The 17,672-nt window shown below is 40.2% G+C and overlaps 1 protein-coding gene across 1 annotated transcript in view; it reads right to left on the bottom strand.

Annotated features, from left to right (window-relative positions):
- Positions 1-8,923: 8,923 nt before the first annotated feature.
- Positions 8,924-17,672, bottom strand: part of Kpna4 (karyopherin subunit alpha 4) — a 64,566-nt gene continuing 55,817 nt past the window's right edge. Inside the window, exon 17 of the mRNA XM_021158205.3 lies at positions 8,924-15,870. Within this exon, the coding sequence (XP_021013864.2) occupies positions 15,772-15,870 (99 nt within the window). The 3' untranslated portion in view covers positions 8,924-15,771. The remainder of the gene's footprint in view (positions 15,871-17,672) is intronic.

Raw genomic sequence — 17,672 nt, 5'->3', positions numbered from 1 at the left:
TGAAACCTCTGCAAGTTCTAAGAGTAGGTCCCACAGGGTGGCAAATTCTACAGCCCTCTCAGTATTTCCAGACTGAGTAGGCAAGGTCTCTGGTGATTCTGTGGGATAGGGTTTTCCTTTCAATGAACACCTTTGCTGTTTAAATCAAACAGGGTGCACTTGTGTAGTGGATGGGCCTGGAGCTGTTTGTATTTTGATGTTAATTCCATTCTCCTGGGAGGGGTTTCAGATGAAGAGTGAGTCACATACTCAGGTGACTTCTTGTAAACCATCCCCTAATGAATAAAGGAGTCAATCTCTGGTGGAGTAGGAAGGACTTCCCAGTTGGATAAGGGAAGGGCCTTTCAGATGGGGATAGCATGAGGACAAAATGTAGCTACTAGTGTCTTCTGGTTCCAATGGTGGACCCATCAGGACTCACCACCAGAGGATTTAGATTCAATAAGGCTTACAAGATTAGGATTTTAGTTGTTGCACCCAGCGATTGAGTTACTATTGTTTCTGAACTAAGTTTGTGTTGTGTTTTCCTTCATGCAGCAGCTTGTCTGGGTTCATGAGAGAAAGCAGCAAAGCGTGGGTTTGCCTGATGTGAACCACAAAGGCTGTGGGAGATTTGAAGCATGGGGCTGGCATGGTAGTGACCTGCCAGTGGGAACTTAGTGAGCCGAGTGGGGATATTTTGGAGCTCTGAATCAGTCTCCACAAGATAAGAACTGGTCTTTGAGACCGCTGTGGCATAGTAGCTGGGTGAAGCGAGGAAACTTGCTGTTCATTTTAATATTTCCTGCAACATAGGTGTATCTTAAAGACACTATAGTTAGGTCTAGACCACAAAAATAAAGCAAATATTACAATAAAGTGAGTCATATAAAGTTGTTAGTTTCCCAGTGCATAAAAAATTTAATGCTTACACTCAACTGCAGTCTATTAAGTGTACATTACCATTATGCCTAAAAGGTACATATCTGAATGAAAAATTTTTACTGCTAGTTTGGAAAGATAGCTCAGTGAGTGAAGGTGCTTGTGGCACAAACCTTAGAACCTTAGTTCAATCTCTGGGATCCTTGGAAAGGTGTAAGGAGAGAATTAACTCCATCAAGTTGTCTTTTGGTTTCCACACCAAATAATTATTTCCACACCTTCAATAATCAATGAATTTTAAACAGCCATGTTTTTGACTACAGGCTGAACACTGGGCTGGCAGGAGCACGAGACTGTTCCTGCCTGCCTCTGCTGTGCATGCTGTCTTGCAGTGGTACTCAGTGGGTAACTAGCAGTGGTTCAGAATTCATGCAGGATATAAGAGTCATCCAAGGTAAACGGGAAAGCTTGTACAAGATAAATCCATGGAGTCATAAAATGGAGGAAACAACAGCTGGAATGATGTGGTATAGATGCAGCCATCTTGTGTGTAAGAGCAGAAGCTTTGGCAGTGGAGAATACTGTATAGTACCTCGTTGCATTTCCAAAGAAAGCTACAGAAAATTGATTGATATTATTTCAAAATCTATAATGTATTTTATTTTATATTTTGAGACACGGTTTCTCTGTGTAGTCCAACCTGTCTTGGAACTCACTTTGTAGATCAGGCTGGCCTCAAACTCACAAAGATCTGTTTTCCCCTGCCTCCAGAATGCTGGAGGAGTGCACCATCATGCCTGGCTTAATTTTTTATTTATTCTTCAATAAAATAGTACATCCAAACCACACCTTCCCCTCCCTCCACTCCTCCAATCGCCTCCCACCTCCCCTCTCTCCCCTTAAAGTCTCCCCCATTTCTTGTCTCACTCAGAAAAGAACAGACCTCCCAGGGGCATCAACCATACATGGCACAAAATACAGTAAGACCAAGCACAAAAACTTCACATTAAGGCTGGGTGAGGGAACCTAGTAGGAGGAAAAGGGTCCCAAGAGCAGCCAAAAGAGTCGGAGATATACCCACCCCTACTGTGGGGAGTGCCCCAAACCAAGCCAGCAACCATAACATAGATGCAGAGAACCTCTCGCACAGATCCACGCAGGTTCCGAGACCGCCGTTTCTGTCTCTGTGAGCCCCCATGAGCCCTGCTTAGGGTTCCCACAGGCTATACTCTCCTAATATCTTGAGCCCCTATGGCTCCTACAATTCCTCCTCTCACCTGTGGGGTTCCCCAATCCTGGAGGAGAGGGATCCAATAGAGACCTCCAACCTGGGCTCCCTCTTAATCTAAATTGGCTGAGGGTCTCTGCATCCACTCCCATCAGCTGTTGTAAGCAACTCTCTGATGACTGGACTAGGTACTGATTTATGAAGTATAGCACACCATCATCAGGAATCATTTCATTGATTACCTCCCCTCCCCTGCCTCGGCAAGTCACGTTTGGTTCCACCCTGTCTCTCTGCCATCAAGCCTCCAGTTCCTGGTCATCCAAGCAGTGTCAGGAATAGGCTCCCCATCGTGATATGGGCTTCAAATTAAACCCATCACTGGTTGTCCACTCCCAGAGACTCATATGTTTGGGGCACTATTAGAGGGTGTGGCCTTAGAGTAGGTGTGCCCTTGTTGGAGGAAGTGTCAGTGTTGGGGCTGGCTTTGAAGTCTCATATATACTGAAGCTACTCTCAGTGCTGACTCAGTCCCCTTTTGCTGCCTATGAATCAAGATGTAGAACTCTAGCTCCTTCTCCAGCACCAAGTCTGCATGGATGCAGTCATGCATCCCACAGTGATGATAATGGACTAAACCTCTAAAACTGTAAGCCAGTTTCCTGTTAAATGTTTATGTTAAACATAAATGTTAACATAATTATGTTAAAAATAAATGTTAATTATGTTAAAAATTATGTTAAATGTTGTCCTTTATAAGAGTTGCCATGGTCTAGGTGTCTCTTCATAGCAATAAAACTGTAAGACAGAAGTTGGTACCAGGGACTGGGGTATTGTTCTGATAGGCCTGAATATGTTTCTGTTTGAAGAAATATAGATTTGGGGACTTTGGATTAGGAAAACACTAGAATGCTTAAGTTGGACTTAATGGGCCATACTAGTAGGAACATGGAAGCCAGTGGTGCTGAGTGTGATTTCGACTGTGGGGACCTGGTTCAAAATGTTTAAGAGATTTTTAGTTTGTTGCCTAAAGACTTTTCTCATGATAATTTGGTGAAGAATGTGGCTGCTTTTTGCCCTTGTCTGAACAGTCCATCTAAGACTAAGGTGAAGAGATTTAGATTAATTACATTGGCAAAAGATATCGCAAAACAGCCTAAAATAGATTCTGTATTATGGTTTACTCTCATGAAGAGCATTTTGATCAAACATTCCAAGCTGAGAAAGGAAAAATACAAAATGTATGGTTCAACGATTAAAGGGGCACTAGAAAGTGGTATGGAGCTAAATCTTGTGTTCAAGGAGATAATAGATTAAAGATCAAGATCCCACCCAGCTAAGCTTCTATCTTGTGAAAAGAATTAAAGAAAAGTTTAGGTCCAGGCATGGTGGTACATACCTTTAATCCCAGCACTAAGGAAAATCTCTGAGTTCAAGGCCAATATGGTCCACACTGCCAAGTTCCCTGACATCCAAGCTCAGGCAGTAAAGGAAACAATCAGAACCAGAAAGCTAGTGAAGATATAACTGAATAAGGGGGCCATGTTCAAGCCCCAGGGACCAGCAGTACGTGGCAGCTTTGTTCACATAGGTCTTTGCCGACAGGTACATTATCAAAAAGCACATTTTCAAAGGACTTTTTTTCTGAGGATTAATTTTCAACTGTTTAAAATATTCAACAAACCAAGCCCATCAGTCGTGGTGCACACCTTGGGAGGCAGAGGCAGGGAGATCTCTTGAGTTCGAGGCCAGCCTGGTCTACATTGTGAGTTCCAGGACAGCTACAGCTACAGAGAAATGGTATCTCAAAAATCCCCAAACCAAACCAAACCAAACCTAAAATAAAACAAACACAAACCAACAAAAAAGAAACCATGTCATAGATAGATGCTGTTATTTAGTCATTGTTTTTCTGCTTATAAAATATAAACACAGGCAGTGTAGATTTAACTGTTAAGGGCCCTAGGATCTTTGGAATGGTAAATGAGTTCTGGCTTTAAAGTCAGAAGCCATATTAGCTACTAGTAAGAGTAGCCTACCTTTTGAAGTTAGGTACTGTTTTCTCTGGTATCAAAATCCAAGCTGACATCTTCCAGTATAACAGTGTCCCATTTACATTTATAAATACTGACTTGATGCAAAAGAGATCAGCAGAAGGCTAAGTAGATGGTGTAAATGTGGAAGTCTCCAAGAATGCTGGAGGTAGAGGGTGGGAGGCAGGGATGTTGTGCAGACTAGTGTCTCCCAGCATTCATGACTTACCTGGGTTTGATCTCTAACACTACACAGAAGAAAAAATTTCAGCCTTTATGTTCCAAAGAGAGAAAACATTATCAAAGAAAAAAGGCCCCAGAATATTGCCAAAATCTATAAAAACACATGCCAGCCAAACAGAATGAATCCACACTAGTTATAGTAACTCTTGTGAAGTCTCAAGTGAGATAGAAAAGGGGAAGTGTGATGAGGAAATGATATCTGTTTATAAACCCAAGAGTTCAGAGATAAAGAAAACGGAAACAATAGACAGAAAGGATTACATATAGAGTACAGGACTGGGGATAGTTCATTGTTCAATGTTGACCTAGCATGTCCAAGACCCTGGGTTTGATCCTGAACTCCCTGTAACCCCCAAAAGAAAAAGGGAACCAATAAAAACTCTTAAAAATACCTTGGTAAACATTCTAAAAAAGAGAGTAGAAAAAAAAATATTTTTAAAGGTTTATTTATTATGTGAACCCACTGTTGCTGTCTTCAGACACACCAGAAGAGGGCATCAGATCCCATTATAGATGCTGTGGACCACCATATGGTTGCTGGGAATTGAACTCAATCTCTGGAAGAGCAGTTAGTCCTCTTAACTGCTGAACCATCTCTCCAGCCCGGAAACTATTTTTAATGAGCTCAAATTTTAAGACTTTTGTCTTTCGTGTTACAGTTAAAGCATAATATCTAAAGTTGGTAAAACTCAGAAGCTTAAAGGTTAAAAAAAGAAATGGTTGTGGTGGTGCATGCCTCGTTCTAGAACATGGGGAGGCAGAGGTAGGTGGGTCTACAGACTAAGTTTCTGGAAAGTCAGGAAAAAAACCAAACCAAACCAAACCAAACCTAACCTAACCAAACCCAAATGCAAACCAAACCACCACCATCAAGAACCACAAAACAAAAAATCTATAGAAAAATAAAGCTACCAGGTGTTGGCACACAACGTTAATCTCAGCACAGGAGGCAGAGGCTTGGAAGAACTCTGAGTTTGAGGCCTGCCTATGTAGTGAGTTCAGACTAGCAGGGAAACAAATCACCAACAACAAACCTTGGCGATCACTGATCTATATAGGATGGTAGTGGTGAATCATTTCAGGCTTTGGAAGTAGCCTTGTGGGCTAGGAAGGCTGAACCAGTTCAGTACAGCCTTTCATACTGTTTCTTGTTCCTCACATGGGCTGCAGTTCTTCAGTGAAAGCAAACGCAACAAAACCGATGAGAAAGATACAATTAGTAAATAAGAGGAGAATATTTATGTGGCTTCCCCAAAATACTACATTGTATGAAAATATATTTTACACATTTTCAATCCTCAGTTGAGCCCTTAGAAAACAGAGACAAAATAACATGGCATGAGACAAGTTTGTAAAACATGCGCTTCTATTGAAAGCCTTTAATACTGCCACCTTGTGGTGGCAAAATAACTATGGAAGAAAAAAATATACAAAACACTTGCAGGATCTAAAACTTAAACTGCTTTCTGCTGTGTAGTGATGCATGCCTTATAATCCCAGCAGTAGGGAAGTAGAGGAAGGAGGGCTGCTTTTTTTTTTTTTTTTTTTTTTTTTTTTTGGTTTTTTCGAGACAGGGTTTCTCTGTATAGCCCTGGCTGTCCTGGAACTCACTTTGTAGACCAGGCTGGCCTCGAACTCAGAAATCCACCTGCCTCTGCCTCCCAAGTGCTGGGATTAAAGGCGTGCGCCACCACGCCCGGCCCCGGAGGGCTGCTTTTAAGGTAGAGACCAACTTGGTCTACATAGTGAGTCCCAGGCCAACATAGAGAAACCCTAAGAAAAACATCAAAACCAAATAAAATCATAAAATCTAGTATAATGACCACAATACCAGTTTCTATTTAAACATTAAATGTCTTTCAAAAACTTGTGTAACTTTTCATTTAAACCCCACTTCTGTTCACTCCCCCCACTTTCCTGTCCAATATCAAGCTTACGACAAGTGATCTACCATTAAGCTCTTCACTTTCCAACAGCAGCATTTTAAAATAGAAGCATAAACCATGCTGTAAGCGCAGCACATGATGGGGTTGGACTGACAAGAGTGATGCAAGTTCATGCTATCGGGTGAAGCTGTGTCTCAAAAAGCAACAAAAAATAATACAATTAACTCCTCACTTTTTAGATGTAGTTCTATGAATTTTACAAGGAAATTCTGTCCACTCTCCCTCAAGGTCCCTATGGGCCTCCCCACTGCACACCCGCTGCTTAGTGCTTTTCAGTCTTGCCCGCTAGTGTGACACTTTGGACGTGACTTCCTACAGTCAGCATAACCTTTCCTGAAATGCACTCATGTCCTACCTTGTATCCCTTTCTTCTTACAGGAGAGTGCTAGTCCATTACATTGATGCACCAATCGAATGAACTGATTCCAGTTTGGACCAACTGTGGATAACAAAGCTCCAAGTATTCAAGTACAGGCCTTTTATGTGTCCACTTGAGCAACTATCTAGGGGTGGGACTGTTTGATTGCAAAGTAAAGTGCACATATAACATCCCTAGACACCGCAATACTTTGAAACAAGTTGAATGTAGTATCCCATCAGGCATCCTTAGCAGCAAGCCACTTCAATGACAGAGTATAGAAACATTTTTGGATAGATTTCTTGTGATTAAAGATGCTGAACATCTACAATACCTGAAATATTTCTGCTTATGTTTTTTTTCCTATGAAGTTGTCTGCAACGTGTGGGTAACTTTAAACTCGTTTTCTAGTTGAGTTTATACATGAGATTTCACTGATTTTCTACAGAAGCATTTAAAGTTTTCTCTAGTTTAATTTGGAATATGAAGTTAGCCCTTGCACAAAGTCTGAACACTTTCATCACTTCTATATGACACCCTGCAGAAATGGCTTGTTTGAACTGCTCTGTCTCTCTGTCTCTAAGTTAAGAAAGCACAGGAGATGGTTTCCAAGGGCCACTGGGTTCCAGTGATAAAAACGATCAGCTGGAGCTCCCACAAGTGTCATGTAAACAGTTCTGCTGTGGCACTTTAGAGCTAGGAGAAGGCTTAATACTGAACCAGCTTATAAAGAAAAATGTTGGCATGGCACCACACAACAGGACAAACTGGATCTGGAGCTTTGAGATAAAACTTGCTGATCTCCCAAGACCCCATGTGTTGTAGGTCGCCCCACTTCATTATTTCAACTTCACAATGCTATACTCAGGCAAACCCTTAATGACCAACTGCTCTAAAAGCTTCCCCAGTGTTCTTGTCTTCATTCTTATCTCACAACCAAATTGACAAATTTACTTAAAGAACCAAAGTGATGATATTCCTTAAAGATTCCCAAACCACACCTCCAAAACTCTTGTGTTGCTCAGCCTGGCTCCTTCTCAATATTCTTGCTGTGTTTAGTCCTCACTTTCCTTGGAGACTTTCTGACTCTCTCCACTTCTGGGATCTATCCTTTCCTCCCCCATATAGTCACTCATTTAAAGAGTATGTGAAGGGCGGAGGATGCGTTTAGTTAAGTGATAGAGCACTTGTTAGCGAGTGGAAAGCCCCAGGATTGCTTTGTACCCCTAAAGAAGCAAATAAGTAATGAAAGAACCCTCCCTAAGAATGTTTTATGTCCTTGTCAATCAGCTACACGATTCTTGCCATTATCAGCAATATATAAACCCCACCTCCTCACCTCATCCTTGAGAAAGGATCTCATTTTGTAGTTCTGGCTGTCCAAGAACTCAGCCGATAGACCAGACTGGCCTTCAAATTAGAAATCTGCCTGCCTCTACTTGGATTTAATCTGCTGGACTTAAAGGTTTGCATACTCAAAAGAAATTCTGTAAGACTTACTTCCTATTTGTGGGCACTGCATCTAGGGCCTTGTGCATATTAAGCAGTGCTCTAATCACTTAAGTACAACAATGTTATGTTTTTCTTCTTCTAAAACCTGTGCTAGAGTATGAGAGCTTTTATAAAGATTTTGTAGAAGTGTACAGTAAAGGTTGGGTATGATAGAGCACACCTGTAATCCTAACACTTGGGAGGTGAAGGAAGATTTTGGATTTGAGACCATTCTGGGTCATAAAGCAAGACCTTTTCTAAAAAAACAAAAAAACAAACCTGAGACCCTCCACGCCCCAAAGAGGTGGTATATTTAAGTGGCTACAGAGGCAGAGGTCAGGATCATGTTGATCACCTGTCCAGACAAACTTGTAATTATGTGGTGATGTGGTCAATCAGCACCATCAACCAGTTTCATAGTAAATCATTACTCACCTTTATGATTTGGGTTTTTTGTGCATAATCTATTACAATTGAAAATTACTTCAATAAACAACACTTCAAAAGAGCTATACTATGAATCTTAGAAGACACAGGTTCTGCTTCACAGTATATAAACTGGTATTTGTAAAACACATGAGGACCCATTTCGATATCCTGTGGATGCCAGACATCCAGATTGGACGTGGAGAAAGGAACAAGCTTTTCTCTATGAAGGAGAAATGTTTCTCTCCTTCCTACACAAAGTCCCTAGATTTGAAGTAGTGAGGGAGATTTTAAAAATTCAGGTTGAAAAGACTTTTAGGTAGTCATGTGAGAAGTCGCATCATTATCACACACGTTTATTGAGTGCCCACAGAATTGAGGCACGTTCATGTTTACAGAGCGTTGCTGATATGCTGACCTTGCCCATAAGGAGCTTACAATCTAGCAGGAGAAAGACAGGAAACGCAGGTGTGAAAGCAATGAGTGAACAGACACTACAGACTGAAAAATCACCATCAACACAAAACACGTATTGCAAAATGAGAGTTAATGGGGATGGCAAGGATGGGAGGTAGGCTTAGCTATATTCCTGACTGCCTGAAGGTCATAGGTTTAAAATATTCAAGGGAATAAGACAAAGTTGCAGTACTCTAGCCACAGCGGACTTAGACCAGAGCAAAGCTACCGTTCAGATAACAATCCTCCATATATATACACACACATATATAATGCCTCAGGTTAAATGTTTAAGATGGCCAGAGGCACCACTGTGTTAAAGAGCAGTAAGCCAGCAATGAAAATACAGATGTGGAATACTGGGAGGTACTAGATTTGTTGAGACTTCACCTGTTTACAAAGGCAGCACATTGGCAAATCTAAGGGGAAATGGCTAGAGGTAGAAGCTATCCAGAATACCTGATAGCTGTGTTTCATGCAGGGTTGAACAGAGATAAAACCCTTAATACTGTGGGAGAGGTTATCTAGAACATCCCATCAATTATGAGTCAGGTTATGGAAAGTTTCCATATTTCTTTGGAAAAAGACACTCTTAAGTCAAGTCCGAGAGTTAGTATTACGGTATGCTTAAACAATAAAAAGGCAGGCTGGGGATGTAGCTCAGTGGTGTTTAGCATGCTAGCACACACACTCACACACACGGTAAAAAGGCAGGTATATACTAACGAGGAAGGGCTTCGAGGAATGGAGAGGGACACTGAGGGGATTATCTGGAAGGCAAATAACCAGATTGAGTTTACCATAAAAACATGTAGATTATTAGCTATTCCTAATAGTTGTTTCAAATTAGAGTAAAAAGCAGATTGGAGGAAACATTGGGTAAAATTAGCAACTATAGTCAAGAGTTCATTTGCTACTGCTGTTGTATGTCTCCCAAGCCTTTACGCATTGAGTTATTAAGGGTGACAACTTATCTATCGGTTTTAAAGGTGGAGCATCTGGAACATGGTAAGGTTAGACAAGGTCACTAGAGTTTCCATGGTCATTAGAGCCGCTTGAAGCAAGGTTTGTGGGGTAAGAAGACATCAGGTAAAAGAACACATATATACACACTATCGCTCCACCTCTTGTCATATGATATACTTGATCACCAGAGGACAGCCATCACTAGATGCAGCCCCTGACCCTGGATCCAACTTGAACCTCTTTAAAATTTACTATGTATGGGGTATTCAATTACTACAAGAAAGTCAAAATCAGTCCAACAGATCTATCCAGAGCAGAAGTCAAATACAGTTAAGGAAAAATAGGATAAAGCTTTAAGAGATACAGAAAAAATAAATAGAAAAGGTCATTTCTTAATATTTTAGTGTGTAAGTAATGGGGGCACACTTGTGGAGGTCAGAGGTCAACCTTCAAGAATCAGTTCTCTCCTTCTACCATGTGGATTCCAGGGATCCAACTTGCATCAGGCTTGGTGGTAAGCACCTTTCCTCTGTGAGCCATCTTATGAGGCCCCAAATATCTTTACAACTATTACAACTAGAACTGATAGATTGGGAAAACTAAGTAACGTGGAGAAGGTAATATACTTCGGGATACAGAAGAGATGAAATTTGTAGAGAAAAGGCAAGAAAGAGGGCAGGAGCAGGAACCACAAGGGACTGACTGCTGTGGCCCCGGTGGGAGGCACTTTCCTGTATACTCTGCTGGTCTGCCAAAGCAGAAGCTATTAAAGTCAGAAAAAGAAGAGCTTGACACAGGCATCCAGAGCAAACCTTTTATTATTTAAAGGGCCTGCTATTTTTAGGACTATTCAAGTTAATGGAATTGCTAGGTTAATTTCTGGGGCTTGGGGGGCATATTAATTCTTTTTTTCTCATATGACTAATGCAGCATTTAATAATAAAGTTAAGTCCAGTAGACAACTACTTCTGATCACAGTGCTGGGCTTTACAGCATCCTTTTAAACATTTATTTATTATTATAAGTAAGTACACTGTAGCTGTCTTTAGACACACCAGAAGAGGGCATCAGATCTCATTACAGATGGTTGTGAGCCATCATGTGGTTGCTAGGATTTGAACTCAGGACCTTTGGAAGAGCAGTCAGTGCTCTTTTCCGCTGAGTCATCTCACCAGCCCTACAGCATCATTTATTAAGAGTTAATGTGCACTACATAGGAAAATGCAGTGGCATGCAGAGGCTGAGGCATGAAGATGGTATGAGCAGAGAAAGGAGACAGAGGCCCGTCTCAGCAACGTAGTGAGTTTAACCTCTATAAAAAAGGTTCTACTATGGCCGTCAATGCACACTGTGATTTAATTAGGACACCTATACAGCAACATTTATCTATGTATTTTAAATAAACCACACCTATGAATATTCATATACATGTACACACACACACACACACACACACACACACACACACACACACACCCCTTCTCTCACACATATATTTGCAGTGCTTGGCTTCTCACATGCTTGACAGGGACCATACAACTGAACTGTATCCCCAGCCCTAAAAAGAACAGGTTTTAATGTGTTTTGTGGTTATTTAACAAGTTTACAATTAAAGCATTTGAAGGCTGAATTTTAAGCAGATTTGCTATTAAGGTATTTGGATAATACTGACGAGCCATCTGTATTTCTTTATATTATGCAATATGTAATAAATCTTGCCAATAAGTAACTACATAAAAAAAGGTGTAAGGACACTCAAATATCTAGGCCTCTAACATAGTTGGCAATAATTTAAAAATAAAATTTAAACATTAAAAAGGTTTGACCGAGTGTTTGCTGTGCACTGATTTACAAATTTAAATAGTAACGTGAAACCCTGCCTAACAGTGGAAGTAGAAACCGAGGCCTTAACCTGGTCCTTTACACTATGTGGCTGTGGACAGATCCTCCTCTCATAACTCTGTAAGAGGTTAGAATCAATCACTTCATTGTGTAGCTCAGGAGCTCCTAGAAATCCCAACACCTCATGGAAACTGCATGTATATGTACTTTGGAGGGAAGCTGAACCAGAATTTTTGATGGGCTCTCACAGGTAATCTTAACAAAAGAATGTAGCTTATACTGTGTGGGGTTAATTACTTTTAAATTGTCCCAATTGTGAACCTTTGTAGTAATATGTAGACTGTACAACAGCCCCCAACAACCTGGTATACAAACCTTGTACAATACCTTCTGGCTACAGGGCAGAATCTGTTAATCTAATTGACAATATCTCTTGTCTTGGGTCAGAATGCATCAAATGTGTAGGGACTTTGCAAGTATAATGAAAGTTTGGGCTTTAATCAAAAGAGAAATTACCCCGGGGGACGAGTGACCTGACCTTACCAAGCCAGCCCTTCAAAAGAGGGCACAGGCTTCCCCTGAGATCAGAGAGGCTCCTGCTAGTCTTAAAGAAGCAAGCAGCCAGGAGCTCTATTGCTACAAGGAAATGGATTGTGTCACATGAACGCACAGAGCAAGAGCCCTTGCTTCAGATGAAATTCAGACTTGTAAGGCCCTGAGAAGAGACTCTAACCAAACCTAAAGTAGATTTCTGACCTACAGAAACTGTGAAACAAACATGTGTCATGTTCTAGGGCAACAAGCTTGAGGTAATTAGTTATAGACTTAAAAGACAAAAACTTATTTCTAACTTTTGTTGAATCTGAAACAACAAAGAATTGGAAAAGGGTTCCATGAATTATACTGATAATACAACAAACCCAGTCATTTCAGACCTTAAAGAAAAAAAAGCAAGAAGTACCTTCAACCCTATGAGGTGCAGTCAAGGTAACCCTAACTAAGCTCGTCTGGTGCATCTTAATGGTGTGTAGACAGCTTCAATGCTATAGGTTTGGCCCAGTGCAATATAGAAAATATCAGGTTCACCATTACACACAATTACTGATGCCTTTCAAAATTATAAAATAAACACATACTCATACTTCTTAACATAATAGTCTCACTTTTTTAGTACTTGAAAGGGGCTTGATGTCAAAAATGGCAGTTTAAGATCATGAAAATTAAGAACATTTAGCTTATTAGAATTACTACTCTATTTCACTCTTATAGATATAATAATGATTTCTGTTCAAATTAAATCAATTTCCTAGATCACTGGAGAATCTTTAAAAAGTTGTTTATGTGGGACAAATTTCAGATATACAAAAGCACACCTTAGAATTCTAGAAAAAAAAACAAACAAACCAATGTCCTATATAGATCATAGTTAGACCTTATTTAGACAAATAATTAGACCTTCAGGTAGCCCTTAGAGACAGGAATATTGCTCCTACACATTAATTTCTGAAGCAGGGTCTTATGACAATAAAGCCCAGGCTGGATTTGAACTTGGTAATTCTCCTGCCTAAAAGAGCTAGAATTACATGCTCAGCTACCTACCAGGATTCTTTATATATATACATACATGGATAACTATTCTGTATAGCTGGCCTACTACTACAAGTGCACTGATTACTGTTCACTAAAAAAATCAGAATTTAAGCTTTCTGGAAAAAAAAAAAAAAAAGGCCTTGTATGCACTTTATCATTTGGAGCCACATGTTGGCTATATAACTCAAGCTGTCTCTTAATCCTCTTGACTGGAGAAAGTGAAGGAAGGTCAAAGCCTTGGTTAGTGTCAACAGAGAGACACTGCCATTTGTAGATGGTGTCAACTGAACAAGTTCTGTGAACTGAAATACTGATACCCCCAGAATGAAATTACAGGGCTTATGACATGTCTCATGGTGGTTCTAGGAAAAAGGCTTAAGACAGATAAGAAGCTAAAAGGAGCCACTGAGGTATACTCTTAAAAACATTAAATAGAAAAAGAAATCCACACACCACACACACGCCCCTTGTAAAACATTGCTTTAAGTTTTAATGTTTATTTCCCCAAGACAGCCTAGCCTGTACTCTACTTGAATAAATTTTACAAGCTAGTTTTCTGCTGCTTCTAGTTTTAAAGTTTAACCATGTTTTTGATGACAAGGAATGCTGCAAAAATACTCTAGTTCAACAAAGAGTTATGATCACAAAATAATTTTTATCCATTCTACAGTGTTTCAGAATTACCAGTTGATTTTTAAACACAAAGTAGATATAGATGCTAATGGTGGCTAACCTGGTATGTTTCTTATAGCAAACTGTTGTTCATGCAACACTTGTGCTCAAAGGGGAAGGCACAGGATTTCCTACAATGAGCCACCTTATAAAGAGTTCTTTTTGTACAAATTAATTTATGACATATTTAATTTAGTGTGCATAACCTCAAAACTGAGGTATTATTCCAATTTATAAAAACCACTTGCATAATTTTTATGCAAGTTTTAAAAATACAAAGTTTTTCTCCCTAAAGTGGCTCAAAATAGATTGTTCATGGCTGCCTACATCTAAGATAAAAAGATTCTAAAACAATTAAACAGATTAGGCATATTATTAAAGGTGTTCAAACCATTACTTGATTTGTACATCTACTCAAACCTCTTCATCGGTCTTTATTCAGCAGTACATATGCACCAAATTCCATTTTAGAAGTTTCCATATCATTTTCATAGAAAACAAAGTTTGAAAACAAGTTAACATTTAAACACAGCACGGTATTCTATCACAACTGAAACTTTTCTTCTTTACAGGACTCAACAAAATCTAAAAATGAACTATGCTGTAGATTTACTTCATGCAAAGATCTTTATGTTATCTCTGAAAATGAAAAGAATGGCTTTTAAAGCACATTTTATACTATTATGGCAACTTGTGTACTGCAACACAGTCTATTGTGAGGGAAATTTATGATTTTTTTCCATGCAAAAATCTACACAAATTAGTTTTGATGATATGGAAAGCTTTTCATAGCATCAAACACTCATCTGGTGCAAATGCACAGGGAAACCTTCCTGAAGTTTTCTGACTTGAGAAGCAACTAAAAAAGCCATACTAGGTAAAGTAAATAAAACTAAATAAAAAAGGGGCAGGGTGGGGGCGGGGGTGGGGGATAAGGTAGAGGGAGAATAGAAAACACAGGCTGCAGAGTAAACCAATGTCTGCTGCTAAACCGGTCTTTGTTTTCATGTCCAGTGTACATTAACACTTGTGATCGCTCTCACTTTGATGATCTACTAGGTTTGTTATCAGCCCCCTGAAGGCAAATCAAGCTTGCATGCGTCCACATACAGCACCACAACCATACTCTCGTTACACAGTCACCCCAGGACTAGGAGTCTGCTTCATGCGCGAAGAGCCCTAGATTTGAAAGATGAACCTGGCTCTCTACCACGGAGCCAGACATTCATTCAACACTGTCCATTCACACACTGCTTCACAGCGAGGCCTGGGCTCATTTTCCTTGACTTCTATGGGCATCGCTTTTATGCTTACAAGGCTTGATGATGATGGCATTTCACTTCTCAATTGATAGAGTAAGTCAATGCTCCGTCTCAGGCACCGAAGACCTGTGACCTGTAGCCCTTTCCTCTCAACCTAAATAAGCATTCGTGTCAAGTTTTCCTTACATTGCCACTCATTCTCACTCGCACCCACTCGCCACCTTGACCTCATTTGGGCATTTTCTGTGGTTCCAAATGAAATCTTCACATTTTCTCTCCCGATTTAATGCAGCAGCAGATCCCATGAGCCAAGCTTGATGGATCAACCCTTTTTATATATATGTGTATATATATATATGTTTCTCGGTGCTGCATTGTACCTAACCTCCACAACATCTTCCTAAAACTGGAACCCCTCTGTTGGTACATTGGTCGATGAATTGAAACCAAATGTTCCACCTTGAACTGACTCTGGAACAAGGCTAGGATCTTCATCAATCTGAAGGAAAGAGGAAAAAAACCAATGAAATGATTAGCTTTAAAGTATATAAAAATTGAATCACAGTAATATTTCCATTACCCCCTAAAAAGACAGACCACATCTAAGTGATGAGTGTGTGCCCTGAATGTACAACCATCCTTTAGAAAGCTGAAACACTTTGTAAACTCCTTTCCTTAAGGGATGTGAAGAAACAAGAATATATGATGGAAACCTTATTGAAATAGAAAACTGGAATTGGCCCCAGATTCTAAATGGAGAGGGTAAACACTGGTACTCACTGTAATCCCGCTTACATTTAGGAAAGTATAAGACAGTACGCTCTCTTACACTTGGAAGACATGGTGGCACGTACACTGACCTCCGCACTTGGGAAGGGAAAGCAGAAGGACTATCATTTATTTTCTACCGAGCTTTATCTACATGGTGAGTTCCAGGACATCCAGGGCCACACAACAAGAGCCTGTCTCAAAAAGCACAACCCAAATCTTCAAATAACCATGTATTAGCAAAAATAAATGTTCTATATTTATACTTTCAGAACTGTATAACTTTGTTATTCCCAACTACAACTTAGAACTTCCAAATTGAATACTTGGGTGGTGGTGGTGGCGCATGCCTTTAATCCCAACACTCGGGAGGCAGAGGCAAATGGATCTCTATGAATTCTAGGCCAGCCTGGTCTACAAGCACAAGTTCCAGGACAGCAAGAACTGTTACATAAAGAAACCCAGTCTTGAAAAACAAAAACAAACAAAAAAACAAACAAACGGAGACAGGATTTACACTATCTTTCCTTAAGAGTACGCTTTGTCTGGATTTTATTTATGATGTATTTAACTATGTATTTAAGTAAGATTTAGTGTGGACATTTCTTTTTTTTTTTTTTTTTTTTGGTTTTTCGAGACAGGGTTTCTCTGTAAAGCCCCGGCTATCCTGGAACTCACTTTGTAGACCAGGCTGTCCTTGAACTCAGAAATCCGCCTGCCTCTGCCTCCCAAGTGCTGGGATTAAAGGCGTGCGCCACCACGTCCGGCTGACATTTCTTTTTCTGTTTAGATTTATCATGTGGGTGTTAGAAACCAGTGGATCTATCACAAGAGGAACATTTGCCTTTAACTGCTAACTGAACTCTGCAGGCTGGTTTTCAATATTTGCTTGCATCTATCCATCATCCATCCATCCATCATCTATCCATCATGTGGGAGCATATGCCACATGGTACACATGTGAAGGTCAGAGGACAACTTGGGGGAGTTGGTGTTCCGCTTCCGCAAGACCAGTAATCGATCTAACTGCTGAGTGAAATCTCCAGCCTGTTTCTCTGTATTAGCATGCATGCATATATGTATTTATTGTGTGGAGGTGCACATGTGGAGGTCAGACAACAACTTGGGGTAGTTGGGGTGCTCGCCATCACATAGGATGGTTCTAGGTACTGAATTCAGATTGTCAGCCTTTACCCTATGAACCCCCTTTAGTCCTAGTGAGGGCATTCCTAACGGCCCATGATTTTCTTTTTCTAATACTTTACTCTTTTTGGTAATATGGAAATGTGTTATGAAACTAGAGTTCTTCTTAAAAATTTTGGTTATGTACATGGGTATTTTGCTTGCATGTATGTCTGTGAACCACAGGGGTAGCTGGTACTCATGGAAGCAAGAGGGCAGCCTTGGATTCCCTGGAATTAGAGCTACAGATGGTTGTGAGCCACTAAGTGGGAGCTGGGAATTGAATGAACCTGGGTTCTCTGGAAGAGGAGCCAGACCTCTTAATATCCTGTCCCCAATCCACTTCTCTAG

The sequence above is a fragment of the Mus caroli genome, unplaced genomic scaffold (genome assembly GCF_978045245.1).
Source record: "Mus caroli unplaced genomic scaffold, Mus_caroli_1 scaffold_3, whole genome shotgun sequence".
NCBI classification, from domain to species: Eukaryota; Metazoa; Chordata; class Mammalia; order Rodentia; family Muridae; genus Mus; species Mus caroli.
This window is presented reverse-complemented; position numbering and strand designations above follow the sequence as displayed.